Source organism: Poecilia reticulata, unplaced genomic scaffold, assembly GCF_000633615.1.
Source record: "Poecilia reticulata strain Guanapo unplaced genomic scaffold, Guppy_female_1.0+MT scaffold_236, whole genome shotgun sequence".
NCBI lineage: Eukaryota > Metazoa > Chordata > Actinopteri > Cyprinodontiformes > Poeciliidae > Poecilia > Poecilia reticulata.
Genome location: NW_007615028.1, coordinates 168,730 through 181,500, shown reverse-complemented (window position 1 = coordinate 181,500; position 12,771 = coordinate 168,730). Strand labels below are relative to the sequence as shown.

General features: G+C 51.4%; 3 protein-coding genes across 5 annotated transcripts in view; all 3 read left to right on the top strand.

Annotated features, from left to right (window-relative positions):
• Nucleotides 1-367, top strand: part of LOC108165952 (fibrinogen C domain-containing protein 1-like) — a 4,561-nt gene extending 4,194 nt beyond the window's left edge. Inside the window, exon 2 of the mRNA XM_017303279.1 lies at nt 55-367. Within this exon, the coding sequence (XP_017158768.1) occupies nt 55-314 (260 nt within the window). The 3' untranslated portion in view covers nt 315-367. The remainder of the gene's footprint in view (nt 1-54) is intronic.
• An 83-nt stretch (nt 368-450) lies between these two features.
• phf19 (PHD finger protein 19) lies at nt 451-8,948 on the top strand. 2 transcript variants are annotated; one of them, XM_008402530.2, is made up of 15 exons: nt 451-639; nt 1,091-1,553; nt 2,010-2,193; nt 2,273-2,354; nt 2,511-2,624; nt 2,724-2,821; nt 2,895-3,043; nt 3,117-3,212; nt 6,872-7,061; nt 7,134-7,201; nt 7,322-7,462; nt 7,640-7,700; nt 7,784-7,863; nt 7,929-8,000; nt 8,077-8,948. In XM_008402530.2, exons 3-15 carry the CDS (start codon nt 2,011-2,013, stop codon nt 8,381-8,383), a joined length of 1,641 nt encoding a protein of 546 aa, XP_008400752.1. In that variant the 5' UTR covers nt 451-639; nt 1,091-1,553; nt 2,010; the 3' UTR covers nt 8,384-8,948. The 2 variants fall into 2 exon arrangements, with proteins under 2 accessions (XP_008400752.1, XP_008400751.1); XM_008402529.2 differs by having other exon boundaries at nt 7,926-8,000.
• Nucleotides 8,949-9,320: 372 nt separating this feature from the next.
• The window catches only part of LOC103460382 (disabled homolog 2-interacting protein-like), a 21,704-nt gene continuing 18,253 nt past the window's right edge, over nt 9,321-12,771 (top strand). The window contains exons 1-6 of one of the 2 annotated variants that reach the window (XM_008402527.2): nt 9,321-9,402; nt 9,769-9,850; nt 10,412-10,530; nt 11,116-11,218; nt 11,707-11,783; nt 11,953-12,062. In XM_008402527.2, coding sequence (XP_008400749.1) covers nt 9,790-9,850; nt 10,412-10,530; nt 11,116-11,218; nt 11,707-11,783; nt 11,953-12,062 — 470 coding nt within the window. In that variant the 5' untranslated portion in view covers nt 9,321-9,402; nt 9,769-9,789. Of the gene's footprint in view, nt 9,403-9,636; nt 9,851-10,411; nt 10,531-11,115; nt 11,219-11,706; nt 11,784-11,952; nt 12,063-12,771 lie in introns of those variants that run through there. The other variant, XM_008402526.2, reaches the window with a different exon arrangement.

Here is a 12,771-nt window from a genome sequence, read left to right as displayed (position 1 = left end):
GTACCAAACGGTACCACAGAGTACCAAACTCTCCTCTCCTTCTACCTCCTACAGGAGATTCTCTCCTCAAACACTCGGGCATGCGGTTCACCACCAAGGACCGGGACCAGGACCAATCTGAGAACAACTGTGCGGCGTACTACCAGGGGGCGTGGTGGTACCGGAACTGCCATACCTCCAACCTGAATGGACAGTACCTGAGAGGAGGCCACGCCTCCTACGCTGACGGTGTGGAATGGTCCAGCTGGACCGGCTGGCAGTACTCGCTGCGGTTCACTGAAATGAAGATACGACCCAGAAGACCGGAGTCCTGAACCTGGACCAGAGAACCTTCCCTCGTTAATAAATTGATCTGATCTATTCCTGAGCTTCTGTGTGCTACTTGATGAGTGATTGTGGGATTTATTAAACAGTCCTGGACCGAACGGGTCTGACTGAGACAAACATAGACGAGTGAAAATAATAACCAAACATCTCCACAACTTCAATATGGAGACAAATGGTCAGAAAACTCTAATATTTCATAGTATTTCCCCTCATTTAGGCTGAGATCCACCTGAGGGCCGTTTCCCTTCAGCAGAGAACCTCAACGCAGTCGGTTCAGTTTGGTCCATTCAAACACGGAACATGATAGACATGGTAAACATAACATTATTATATATATAAGATGTGCCATGTATGATCTGATATCAGTCAGTCAACCCTATTTATTAAAACACAAATCAATAGGATTGTTTTGTGTCTAAATCATATTTATTGGTCCATAACCCTGTCATGGTCCACAAACACGGACCATTTATGGGCCACGTTTCCTTTATGGTCCATAAAAAAAGCAATAAACAGACATGACAAAAACAAGAACGATAAAAATGAAATAATCATCTGCTCCATGTAAAGTAAGGTGCCAGTGATTCCAAAAACAGCTTTGATGGTCAAAGTGTGAATGATGCTGTTTACAGAGTGTTAACTTCCACATACATCTGGTCATAATGTGTCCAAACATCTGACCGGCTCCATCAGGCATCCTAAGCAGCATCCTGACGTCATCACTGTGCTGCATATGTAATTTATGCTTCCTGCTCTTCCACAGGTGGGCTGTGAGCATCGGTCCAGTTCTGACAGCTGCTGAGCAGATAGCCTGTCTGAAGGACAATATGAGCTTCAACATGTTGAGAACAGCGCCGCCTGTAAATGTCTCTACCATCAAACAGGTCAGCGGTGATGAAATGTCCCAAATATCTGACCTCATCAGTAACTTGGAGGATGCTGCCAGACCGGGTGACGTCATCCGGTTACCGCGGCTCTCCACTGGGCGCCATGCGGTCACGTGACCAAGCCGACAGCGTAAAAAGAACAGGCTGTGATTCGCGGGAAAAAGAAAAAAATGGCGCCTGAGAGAGTTTGAAGTTCAGTGCCGCGAAACAGAGACAGGAGAACCAGACGGAGACCGAGGACAGAGCGGACCCAGAGACTCCGAGCCGGTACCGAACCCTTGCTGTCTCACGGCTCGCAGAGGACCGGGAGGAGGACAGACCGTGACCGCTTCAGTGGAGGTGAGACCGGGCCGGGTCCTGCTGGCTGACACCGATCCGGTTCGGTCCGACCCAGTTTGTCTGTCAGAACAGCTCAGTGTGAGACGTATGAATGTAGAAACTATGATAAGAACCGGGACCGGAGCTGAACCGGAGAGGAAGACGGCAGTTACCGGCAGTAACGGGTTAGTTAGGGTTACTACCACAGTTATTAATAGTTATTACCGAAGTTATTAGCGGCCGCTAATAAAGCAGCAGGGTGTGCCGCTTCCTGCGGTTAGCAGGTTAATTAACGGTTATCTTCAGAGGATGTACTGCGCATGCTCCGACCTGTCAGAAACCCCCGAGAGTCCAGGAATGAATCACAGCCGCAGACTGAGCAACTGTCTGTTTCCTCCATCTGTCTGTCGGCCGACAGAGAGCTGACTGAGCCCTTCAGCAGCTGGACACTCAGGTGTCTCACCTGTCTGTCCGCAGGATGTTTGAGAACCTGACCGAACCCTTCTGCAGTCTGGAGCCTCAGGTGTGTCCAGGGGGCGGGACTTGCCACAGCACCGGGGTCCTGGAGGACGATGAGGGGGCGGAGCCTCACCTGAGTGAGGGTCAGTTTGTTCTCTGCCGTTGGTCAGATGGTCTCTACTACGTGGGGAAGATCCAGAGGGTGAGTTTATCTGCAAACTGTCAGCGCTCTGCTCTGATTGGCCGGCAGCTCTGAATGTGATGCTCTGATTGGTGGACAGGTGAGCCCTCAAAGGCAGAGCTGCTTCGTCACATTTGAGGACAACTCCAAGTTCTGGGTTCTCTGGAAGGACATACAACACGGTGAGGGGATCCTAGGGTCAAAGGTCATGTCTTCATTCATCAGTCGGTCCAGAACCGTTCCGACTGAAAGCTGTCCCTCATGTTGTTCCATGTTTTGGTCAGAGGGGGCGCTGTTTGTCTCATTCGGCTACTAAAATCTGTCCAGTCACATTGCAGCTGGAATCCCAGGGGAAGAGCCTCGCTGCTCGGTGTGCCAGGGGGCGGAGCCTAACTCCGGCAGCCAATCGGAGCCGAACAATGGCATCCTGATCTGTGGAAAGTGTGGCATTGGTGAGTCTGCTGTAGTTGCCTGGTAGCTAGGTGAGGCTGCAGTGAGCATGTGGGCCTACAGGGGGCAGCAGCCTTATGACGTCAGCTGCTCTGTTTCAGGCTTTCACCAGCTGTGCCACGTTCCTCCAGTAGAGGGCAGCGCCACCGACCTCAGCCCCTGGTTTTGCAGGCGCTGTGTCTTCGCTCTGGCTGTCCGGGTACCAGCCGTCCTCTGTCCACTATGCCACTGTCTCTCGCCCCTCTCTCTAATCCCACCCTCTCCCCTCTCAGAAGGGGGGTGCCCTGAGGAAGGGTCCGATAGCCAAGGCACTGTGGGCGATGAAGCAGGTCCTGCCGTACGATCTGGCAGCGCTGAACTGGGACTCTCAGCATCGGACCAATCAGCAGCATTGTTACTGCTACTGCGGCGGGCCTGGCGAGTAAGGCGACCAATCAGAGAGCTCTCTGCAGGTGCTGGCTGTTACCTGGATACTGATGATGCTATGTCTGCAGGTGGTACCTGAAGATGCTGCAGTGCTTCAGGTGTCAGCAGTGGTTCCATGAGGCCTGCACCCAGAGCCTGCAGGACGCCATGATGTTCGGGGACAGGTGGGTCCTGGTGTGGCCCTGAGGGCACCTGGATAGAGCTGCTCATTTCCTCACAGCCAGGCAACCTCTAACCACCAGCAGCTTTTGACCATTCAATAAGCAGCTAACTGCCAGAAATCCAGTCATGTTCACATCTTCAACATCTGGAAACAACAGTACGGACAGACACAGTGTCTGCTACTCCCCCAGGAATCCATGGTCTTTCCAGCTGAATCGGCTCCGTCGAGGTCAGGATGGGCCCCATCAGGGCCAGAGGGCTGTACTTTGACTAGTCTGCTCAGAGAAAATGTCAACCATTGCATTCAGAAATCAGCTGACCAGTTCGTTGATTTACAGACCAGCGGCCTCATGCTCAAAGCGGCGTGGCCACATAAAAACTGGGCCCCATGTTTCACACACAAGTCGGCATGTATAAAAATTAACTTTGCGTCTAAGTTTGCGTAAATATCCACACATTTTATCTCTGGGTGAAAATGTGCAGCAGAAACAAAGTTTTTCTGAGGACAACATGAAACCACAAAGCATCAAAACTCATAAACACTGAAGTCTGACTGCATCCAGGTATTCAGACCCAGAAGCACCAAACCTGATTTAATATGTTTAAAACTGAAGCACATTTATCCTCAGACTATAAGCTACAATAACTAACTAAAGGTGTGAAAACCTCAGTAGGAGGTAAATAATCCTTTCTCTCAGTTTGTGTCTCATGAAGATGAAACTCATTGATCTGTGAGCCGAAGCTCATGAAATGCATCTAACTTGTTGCCCCCCATCTTGGCGCCTGTACGTTGGGGTTCACCCCGGTGAACGAGAGGGTAGCCTCCCTCCGCCTACGGGTGGGGGGACGGGTTCTGACTGTTGCTTGGGCAATGACAGTGAGACCTGGAGAGGCGTGGTTGGGAGGAACGGCCCCCCGATCTGAACCCAAGCGGTGTTCTGTTGTTGGACTTCTGTGCTCGTCACGGATTGTCCATCACGAACACCATGTTCAGGCATAAGGGCGTCCATATGTGCACTTGGCACCAGGACGCCCTAGGCCGCAGTTCGATGATTGACTTTGTCATCGTCTCATCGGATYTGCGGCYGTATGTCTTGGACACTCGGGTGAAGAGAGGTGCGGAGCTGTCCACTGACCACTACCTGGTGGTGAGTTGCTCCGGTGGTGGGGGAGGAAGCCGGTCAGACCTGGCAGGCCCAGAGGGGCTGGATGAAATTCACCTGGAGTTCCTTAAGGCTCTGGTTGCTGAAGGGTTGGGTGGTTAACACGACTCTGCAATTTATTTATTTTTAATATAATTTTTACAGAGCAATTACACAGCCACACATCGGCAGTACTTAACAACACAAATGTTGTCGATGTGAAGGTTTCTATAGATTAAACATCTCAGCATGACATTTCATGATTTCAGCATCACCTTTGTGAACTCACCACCATGCCACCAAGGATTCACTGAGCAGGACGGCTACACACCTTATGCCAAAAGACAAACTTGTTGGACTCGTTTACAGCAGCAGAGCTTCTGCTGGATCCCAGCGCAGGATAAAAGTAGCTTGTTGAAGTCTTAGTGAGTCGGTGATCTTTTCCATTTGACATAAGTCCCTTACTTTCTGAACCCATGAGTCGTAGAAGGTGGTTCCAACTGCATCCACCTGACTGATGCATTTCAGGGCTGCTGTAAAAAGGACATTTAGCAGATGTACTTTGGTCCTTGCAGTCCCAGTAATGCAGCTGTAACATGTAACGTCTGGAAAGATGTGGTTTATAGTCCTGGTCACCTCGTCCCAAACGTTTGGGTCATGACCAAAACAATGTGTGTCTGATTGGGACCGATGGGCCTCAGTTCCTCCAACACAAGCTTGGTACTTTAGGATCCAACGACATCTGGGAATTTAACAAAAGCAATAAATTCCTTGTCATTAAGAAGAGAGGTATTAATTAAACGATGGTGTCAATCCTCTATTCCACTGGAGAGAACAGGTCAGAGATTGTGATGGCCAGTGGTGGAATGCGGATCGCCACACGTCCACTAATCCAGCTTCCTCAGACATATTTTTAAGCATTTTACCCGTCTTTGACATGGGGGTCTGAGAGGCTGGTTGCTTATCTACATTTGACATTACGCAATTAAAATCCCCCCCAACAATCAGTAGGCCGGATCTGTACTCTGCAGTCATATTGAAGTGTCTTAATGGAGCATCTGCATTGGGCGCAGACACATTTATAAAGGATACTGCTGTTCCATCAATTATCCCTTCTACAGAAATCTACCCTCCCTGTCGTTTCAGGACGCTGAACACTAAGACGATGAAATAAAATAAAAATAGTAATGCTTTGCTGTACAATATTTTCAAAACTAAGATTCAAATGTTCCATTTTTTAGATGTAATAAGATCCTCGGAGAACAAAAGGATCAAACGCAGAAAACACAAGTGTGCATTGCTGGCATAATGTGTGTTTAAGTCCCTAACCACCATAGAAAGCAGCAGCAAACAACCCAGAGAGAATTGGATGTGTAGAAAAGCAACAAAAAGGAAGTCGGGCTTCTGTGGGTGAGCATAAGTATGGCTGCTATAGCCACAGCGTAACACTAATACTATACTACGTGAAGCAGATCTGATTATGACTTCGTAATGTAACAAGGTTGGAAGTGACAGTGTTAGGCACCTTTCAACGAAACGTAAAAGTTTAGGAAAGTAATATTGTCGAACATACTCAGTTAGCTTTTGAGCAACTTAAGACACAATATTCAGAGTTGAGATCTACTGATCCTAGATGTGCCGTATTAGCATTCGCGGCTTCGCTTACGTTTCAGTTCCAGTTATTGCAGCCGGGACGGCTTCCTTATGCAGCCCATGGCCTTCACAGGGGGCTCTGCAATGGTCACTGCGGGCAATTCTCTTGGACTGGCAGGTGGTGTGAAGCGGCCGGGATGAGGATCAGTGCCTCCGAAACCGAGGCCATGGTCTAGAGCCAGACAAGGGTGGAGTTCCTTCTCCGGGTCAGGGAAAACGTCACAAATTAGAGGAAAAATGGAGCGGGAGATCGACAGGCGGATCGGCGCAGCGTCTGCAGTGAAGCGGGCGCTGAGCCGGTCTGTCGTGGTGAAGAGAGAGCTGAGCCAAAAGGCAAAGCTCTCCATTTACCGGTTGATCTACGTTTCTACCCAAAGCTCACAATCACGAGCGGGTCATGACCAAAAGAACGAGGTCACGGATACACAATGACTTTTCTCATGGCTGGGCTCTCCCTTAGAGAAGCTCGGTCATCTGGGAGGGAGTCAGAGTAGAGCCGCTGCTCCTCCACGTTGAGAGGAGCCAGTTGAGGCTCGGGCGTCTGGTCAGGATGCCTCCTGGTGAGGAGTTTACGTCCCACCGGAAGGAGGCCCAGAGGAAGACCCAGGACACGCTGGAGGGACGATGTTCCTCTGCTGGGAACGCCTTGGGGTTCCCCTTTAGGGGCTGGAGCAGGAGGCTGGGAGAGGGAAGCCTGCTGACCCCGCGACCCGACCCCGGATAAGAGGAAGAAGATGGGTGGATAAAAAACCCATTAACATGAATCCAACATGGCCGCCTTCACCCAGAGCGTTCTAATCCAGGTTCTACCTGCACCTGTGCGTCCTGTGGTTCCGTTGGTTCTGATGGTTCTGCTGGTTCTCCAGGTTCTATCTGTTCCTGTGCGCCGTGTGTAACAGAGGAAGTGAGTACGTGCGCCGCCTGTCTCTGCGCTGGGTGGACGTCGTCCACTTGGCGCTCTACAACCTGTCCATCAGCAGCAAGAAGAAATACTTTGAGCTGGACGAGATTCTGGCCTTCGTCTCCGCTAACTGGGACCATCTGCAGCTGGGAAAGGTAACGGAACCGCCCCACCTGGTTCCGACCCAGACGGATCGGCCCTGACTCCTCCTGTCTCTGTGTCCTCAGCTGTCCAACAGTCCTCCAGCAGAAAGGGGGCAGCACCTGCTGGACGCCCTGAACAAATACAAGAGCAAGTAAGCAGCTGGGTCCGAGTGTTCCCGTGTCCAGAACCGGGACACCTCCTGTTTTGGGCCTGGTTCTGGACGTGTCCTCTGGTGGGTTGGACTCTGAGACGTGTAGACGTTTGTCTCCAGGTTTCTGTGTGGGAAGGAGATGAAGAAGAGGAAATGCATCTTCTGCCTGAGGACCCGCGTCCCCCCCAGCCCCCCCTCCAAGCTGTTTCCTGAGCGCGCTCAGAGCGACGCTGGGCGGGGCTCCACGAAGCCCGCCGCCAGGTGAGTTCTGCTGTCCCCAGGTGTCCCTCAGGTCCAGAAGGTCCTGCTGGGATGTCCCGGTATCTGGGTCGGGTCTTGAGGACCAAAACCCGGCTGGTTTCTTGTTGTTGGTTCTGAAAGTAGTCTGCCAGCTGGACGGAACCAGCAGGGTTCTGATGGGTTCTATGTTGGCTCCAGTGTTCTGGCTGAGAGGAAGAAGAAGAAGTCCAAGTGGTTGCTAGAGGACGCCATTCCCACCGTAAGCCTCTTCTTCTTCTGTGGTTTTTAGGTCGGGTCAGACCTGGTCCGGTCCGGTCCAACCTCACCTGTATGTCATTGCAGAGCGAGCTGAGCTGCAGCTGGACCTCCAAGATGGCCACCATCTTTGACTTCTCGCTGGATGAGCTGCAGAGCCTCCAGAGGTGAGGTGTGGCAGGTCAAAGGTCAGGTCTTCCTCTGTGGCGCTCACCCTCTTCCTCCTCAGCAGCTCCCGGAGCGTCAGCGTCGACCCGGGTTCCGGTTCCGGCTCCAGCTCCGGCTCCGGCTCCTCCCGCTGCAGGTAACCCTCCCACCTGTGCCCTGTTACCAGGGCAACAGCAGGCTAACACCTGGGCTGACCTGATATGTCTCCGCAGGAGCAGAGTGGGCAGCAGGAAGAGGAAGTTACCTAGCAACAGCTATAGCCAGTGGGCCAATCGCAGCGAGGTGTGGGAGGAGCCATCTGATGACCCCGCCCACTTGACCTCTGAGCCCTCCTGCTTCCTGTCTGACTCCGCCCACATCACCTCCAACTCCTCCATCCTTCACTCCTCCATCTCCTCGTACTTCGGAGCAGCGGGCCGGCTGACCAATGGCGAGCGGTACCAGGTTCTGGCCCGCCGGGTCACACGTCAAGGGACGGTCCAGTACCTGCTGGAGTGGGAGGGGTCAACACCTTATTAGGAGGCCCAGGTGTGGGAGGAGCTCTGATCTGATTGGTCCTCTCCTGTCCAGGGGACGAGTCAAAGCTGACCTGTGACCTTTACAGGCAGTATTTAGCCCACCAGGTGTTCTAGTCAACCAAAGACTGTAGTTCCTCCGTCTGACTCTAGGTGGAGCTCTCCTCCACAGCTTCTTATCTGTTAAACAGAGTTGTATCTTCAACGCCCCCTAGCTGTTAAACAGAAGCACATGTTTATGGGGGCCACATGTCCCTCAGGTCACATGTTTACAAGCCCCGCCCCTTTTCTGTTACTGAAATCTGATTGGTCCGAGTCTCTCCGTGTTGCACTGTGGGCCAATCAGAATCTATGCAAACACCCAGCTGATCATCAACATCAGTTAGCTCCAAGCTAACGCTGCCATTGATGTGAATGAGGAGTGCTAGCAAAATCTGAGATGTTAAACTGTCACTCTGTCACTTTAAATGCTGCCATGGTAACCATGCCCCGCTCCGATTGGCCTGGTGGACGGCTGTTTTGATCATGTGACGGTTCAACCATTCACAATAAAGTTATCTGACCTTTGACCTGTTGCTGTGTCTTTGTGGGTTTATGAGGAGAGTCCTGGTTCTGGTTCTGGTTCTGGTTCTGAGTGGGGAAGTGAGAGTGCAGCAGGTGATTATCTGAATCCAATTAAGGTGTTAAAAATCACGTGAGGAAAAGCAGCAGCTCACTGTCAACAACGTGGTTCTACAGAGGGACGGGTTCTACAGGGGGACGGGTTCTACAGAGGGACGGGTTCTACAGGGGGACGGGTTCTACAGGAGGACGGGTTCTACAGGGGGACGGGTTCTACAGGGGGACGGGTTCTACAGGAGGACGGGTTCTACAGGAGGACGGGTTCTACAGGGGGACGGGTTCTACAGGGGGACGGGTTCTACAGGAGGACGGGTTCTATAGGGGGACGGGTTCTACAGGAGGACGGGTTCTGTCGAACTGTTGGACTTATTTCTCACTAAGAAGACAAACTTTGACCTGCCGGTACGTTTAATGTTTAATGAATGAATATGTTATTAATCACAGGCGAATTCACATGGTTACTGATGGGTTAGTATCTGGTTACTGATGGGTTAGTATCTGGTTACTGACTGGTTACTGACTGGTTACTGGCTGGTTAGTGGTCGGTTAGTAGCAGGTTAGTGATTGCTCAGCATTCCATTTTTCTGCCTTGGGGTAAACAGTTTGGTCACCAGTCCCTGGTGTTGATGTCTGAAATGCAGCAGTGGACGGATGGACAGCAGGACAGGGACGTTTCAGACCGTCCTCCTGTCTGCGGGCCTCTGTCCTCTGGACATCCTGTCTCGGTCTCTCTGCTTCTTTGTCTCTATGTCCGTGTGTGTCCTGCAGCTCGTCCACCTGAGCGGACGGATGGAGCAGCTGGTCCAGCACCTGTCCAGGTGTCAGCACCTGGGCTGGATGAAGGTGATTGGTGAGTCAGAATCGTCCAGATCTTTGAGTCGGGTTGGTTTGGCCCTTCAGTGTTGCCATAGAGACAAGAGACGTCATGCTCAGTTCCTCAACGTGCAGCTGGAAACATTCCTGTGGAACGTTGGGATGTTTTCCTCAGTGTGTGTGTAGGTGTTCATGTGTAACTATCCAACAGGGGACATGCGTGTCATTTTACACTGACCAACAGGGGACTCACCGTTGAAGAGGGGACATTTTGTAGGTCCCCTCTTGGAAATGACCCTGTTTTAGGGTCAGGGGTCACCGTTAGGACTAAGGTGTGAATTGACTTTTGGTTAGGGTTAGGAAAAGGGTTAGGTATGTGATGGTTAGGGTTAGGAAAAGGGTTAGGTATGTGATGGTTAGGGTTAGGAAAAGGGTTAGGGTTAGGCTGTAGAAATGAATGGAAGTCAATGGAATGTCCCCTGTTGGATAGTAGCGTACGACTGTGTGTGTGTGAGTGTGTGTAGGTGTGTGTGAGTGTGTGTAGGTGTGTGTGTGTGTGTTAACATTGTCCAAGGATGATGATGTCATAATGTTTCAGAGCTGAAGAGCGCCTCCATTCATTGGCTGTCCTGTGGGCAGAAGGCGGAGCCTGATGTTTGGACCAGGATGTTCTGCATCCTGTCGGACTCTCAGCTGCTGATGCTGGACGACCTGGAGGTCACACACACCTGCACACACCTACACACACATCTACACACAGACACACACACCTACACACACATCTACACACAGACACACACATCTACACACAGACACACACATCTACACACACACCTACACATCTACACACACATCTACACACAGACACACACATCTACACANACACAGACACACACATCTACACACAGACACACACATCTACACACACACCTACACATCTACACACACATCTACACACAGACACACACATCTACACATCTACACACACACCTGCACACACCTACACACACACCTACATATCTACACACACATCTACACACACATCTACATACACATCTACACACACACCTACACACACACCTACACATCTACACACACACCTACACAGGTGTTTCAGGATCAGGTGGTTCTGAAGGTCAGCTTTGCTCCGATGTTAAAGTCCAACTGAAGCCAGAACCAGACAACCGGACCAGCGTGACGCCTGATTGGTCTGTTCAAACATGCCAGGATGGATTTTAGTGGCCTGTTCCATGGCTGAGGGCGGGGCGTCAGTCGGGTCACATGACTATGTCTGTTGTTCAGGTGCATCCGCTGCTGCTGGCAGAGAGGGCGGAGACCTGCACCATCTGGTTGCTAAGATACACTCTGCACGTGGCCTCAGTGGCTCCTGGCCCCGCCCACACAGGTAAGCAAGACCAATCAGAAGAAACAGAACCGCTTTTCTAAGACTGACTAACGGACTACTGAGGCATTTAGGGTGAAAATGTGACTTTAATCATTTATCTCCTTTACTTTATATGACAGGCTAAATTACCTTTAATGTAAATTTTTTACAGTGTAACTTCAGCAGCGGTTCTGATCCGTGTTCTGGCTTTGGGTCAGGAACTGGCTGCTAGGATCCAAATGGCCGTCCTGCAGTATCTGCTCTCTGCCACCAGGTGGCAGTGAATCCCAAGCGCATTCTGACATTCGTCCTAGTTCTGGTTCTGGTTCTGGTTCTGGTTCTGGTTCTGGTTTTCTCTACGAATTCACTGAGACATCAGATCAATAGTTTAGTGATTTAAAGCAAACTCGTCCTGTGCTCTGCTGTCGTCAGGGAGATGCCAGTTGCCATGACAACAGCTGTGTGACAGCTGAGGACTACGAACACTCCCATGATGCTCTCTGTTGCAGATGCTGTGGACAGAAGTGAGGGCAGACTGGGCCTGTCCAGTGGCTCCACAATGGACACGCACACCGCCACAGTCACGGTGAGCAGGCGCAGGCTGCGGTTTCCATGGTAACAGGAGGTGAGCTGTTGGCTCCAGGTGAGCAGACTGTCTCCCCCTGCAGGTGACCCTGATCAGAACCATAATAAGATCATGATCAGGTCCGGTTATTGATCCAGAACATCTCTGAACAGACACTCTTCTTCTTCAGGGGTTTCTGTCACGCAGACTGAAGCAGTCTCTGCGCCGCACTGGATCCCAACCCAAACTGTCACGTCACTGCAGCACCAGGACCGACCCGACGAGTACCACTGACACCAGGTAACGTCTGGGCTACCGGGACTGACTGCAGGTGGAAACCTCAAATATACTGACCAGGGGTACTTTCTACTGCCCCAGTACAAGTGAGCTACTAGTGACAGCAAACTGGAGTATCACAGCAGCCCAGGTTGCCATACGGGGGGCAAAAGAGGGCAAGGGTGGTTATAGCTATATGCAGTGTGGGGGGTAATTCAGTCAGTGACCTCTGACCCGATCAAATCCAGTCATGTTCATATTATCTACATCCTGAACCAGCAGCATGGACAGAAACACAGTCTGTCACTTCCACAGGAATCCATGCTGCTCTGGCAGGGGGGTTCTGCTTGGACCAATGGTTCTGGTGGATCTGGTGGTTCTGGTGGATCTGGTGGTTCTGGTGGATCTGGTGGTTCTGGTGGATCTGATGGTTCTGCTTGGACCACTGGTTCTGGTGGATCTGGTGGTTCTGTTGGTTCTGGTGGTTCTGCTTGGACCACTGGTTCTGGTGGATCTGGTGGTTCTGATGGTTCTGGTGGATCTGTTGGTTCCGATGGTTCTGTTGGTTCTGTTGGTTCTGCTTGGACCAATGGTTCTGGTGGATCTGTTGGTTCCGATGGTTCTGTTGGTTCTGGTGGTTCTGGTGGACCGGATGGTTCTGGTGGTTCTGTTGGTTCCGATGGTTCTGTTGGTTCTGATGGTTCCGATGGTTCTGATGGTTCCGATGGTTCTG

Coding starts and splice junctions, on each gene's coding strand:
- phf19 (XM_008402529.2), top strand. CDS start 2,011: ATGTTTGAGAACCTGACCGAACCCTTCTGCAGTCTGGAGCCTCAGGTG. Junction 3,213..6,871: donor GCCATGATGTTCGGGGACAG/GTGGGTCCTGGT, acceptor CTGGTTCTCCAG/GTTCTATCTGTTCCTGTGCG. Junction 7,701..7,783: donor TAGAGGACGCCATTCCCACC/GTAAGCCTCTTC, acceptor ATGTCATTGCAG/AGCGAGCTGAGCTGCAGCTG.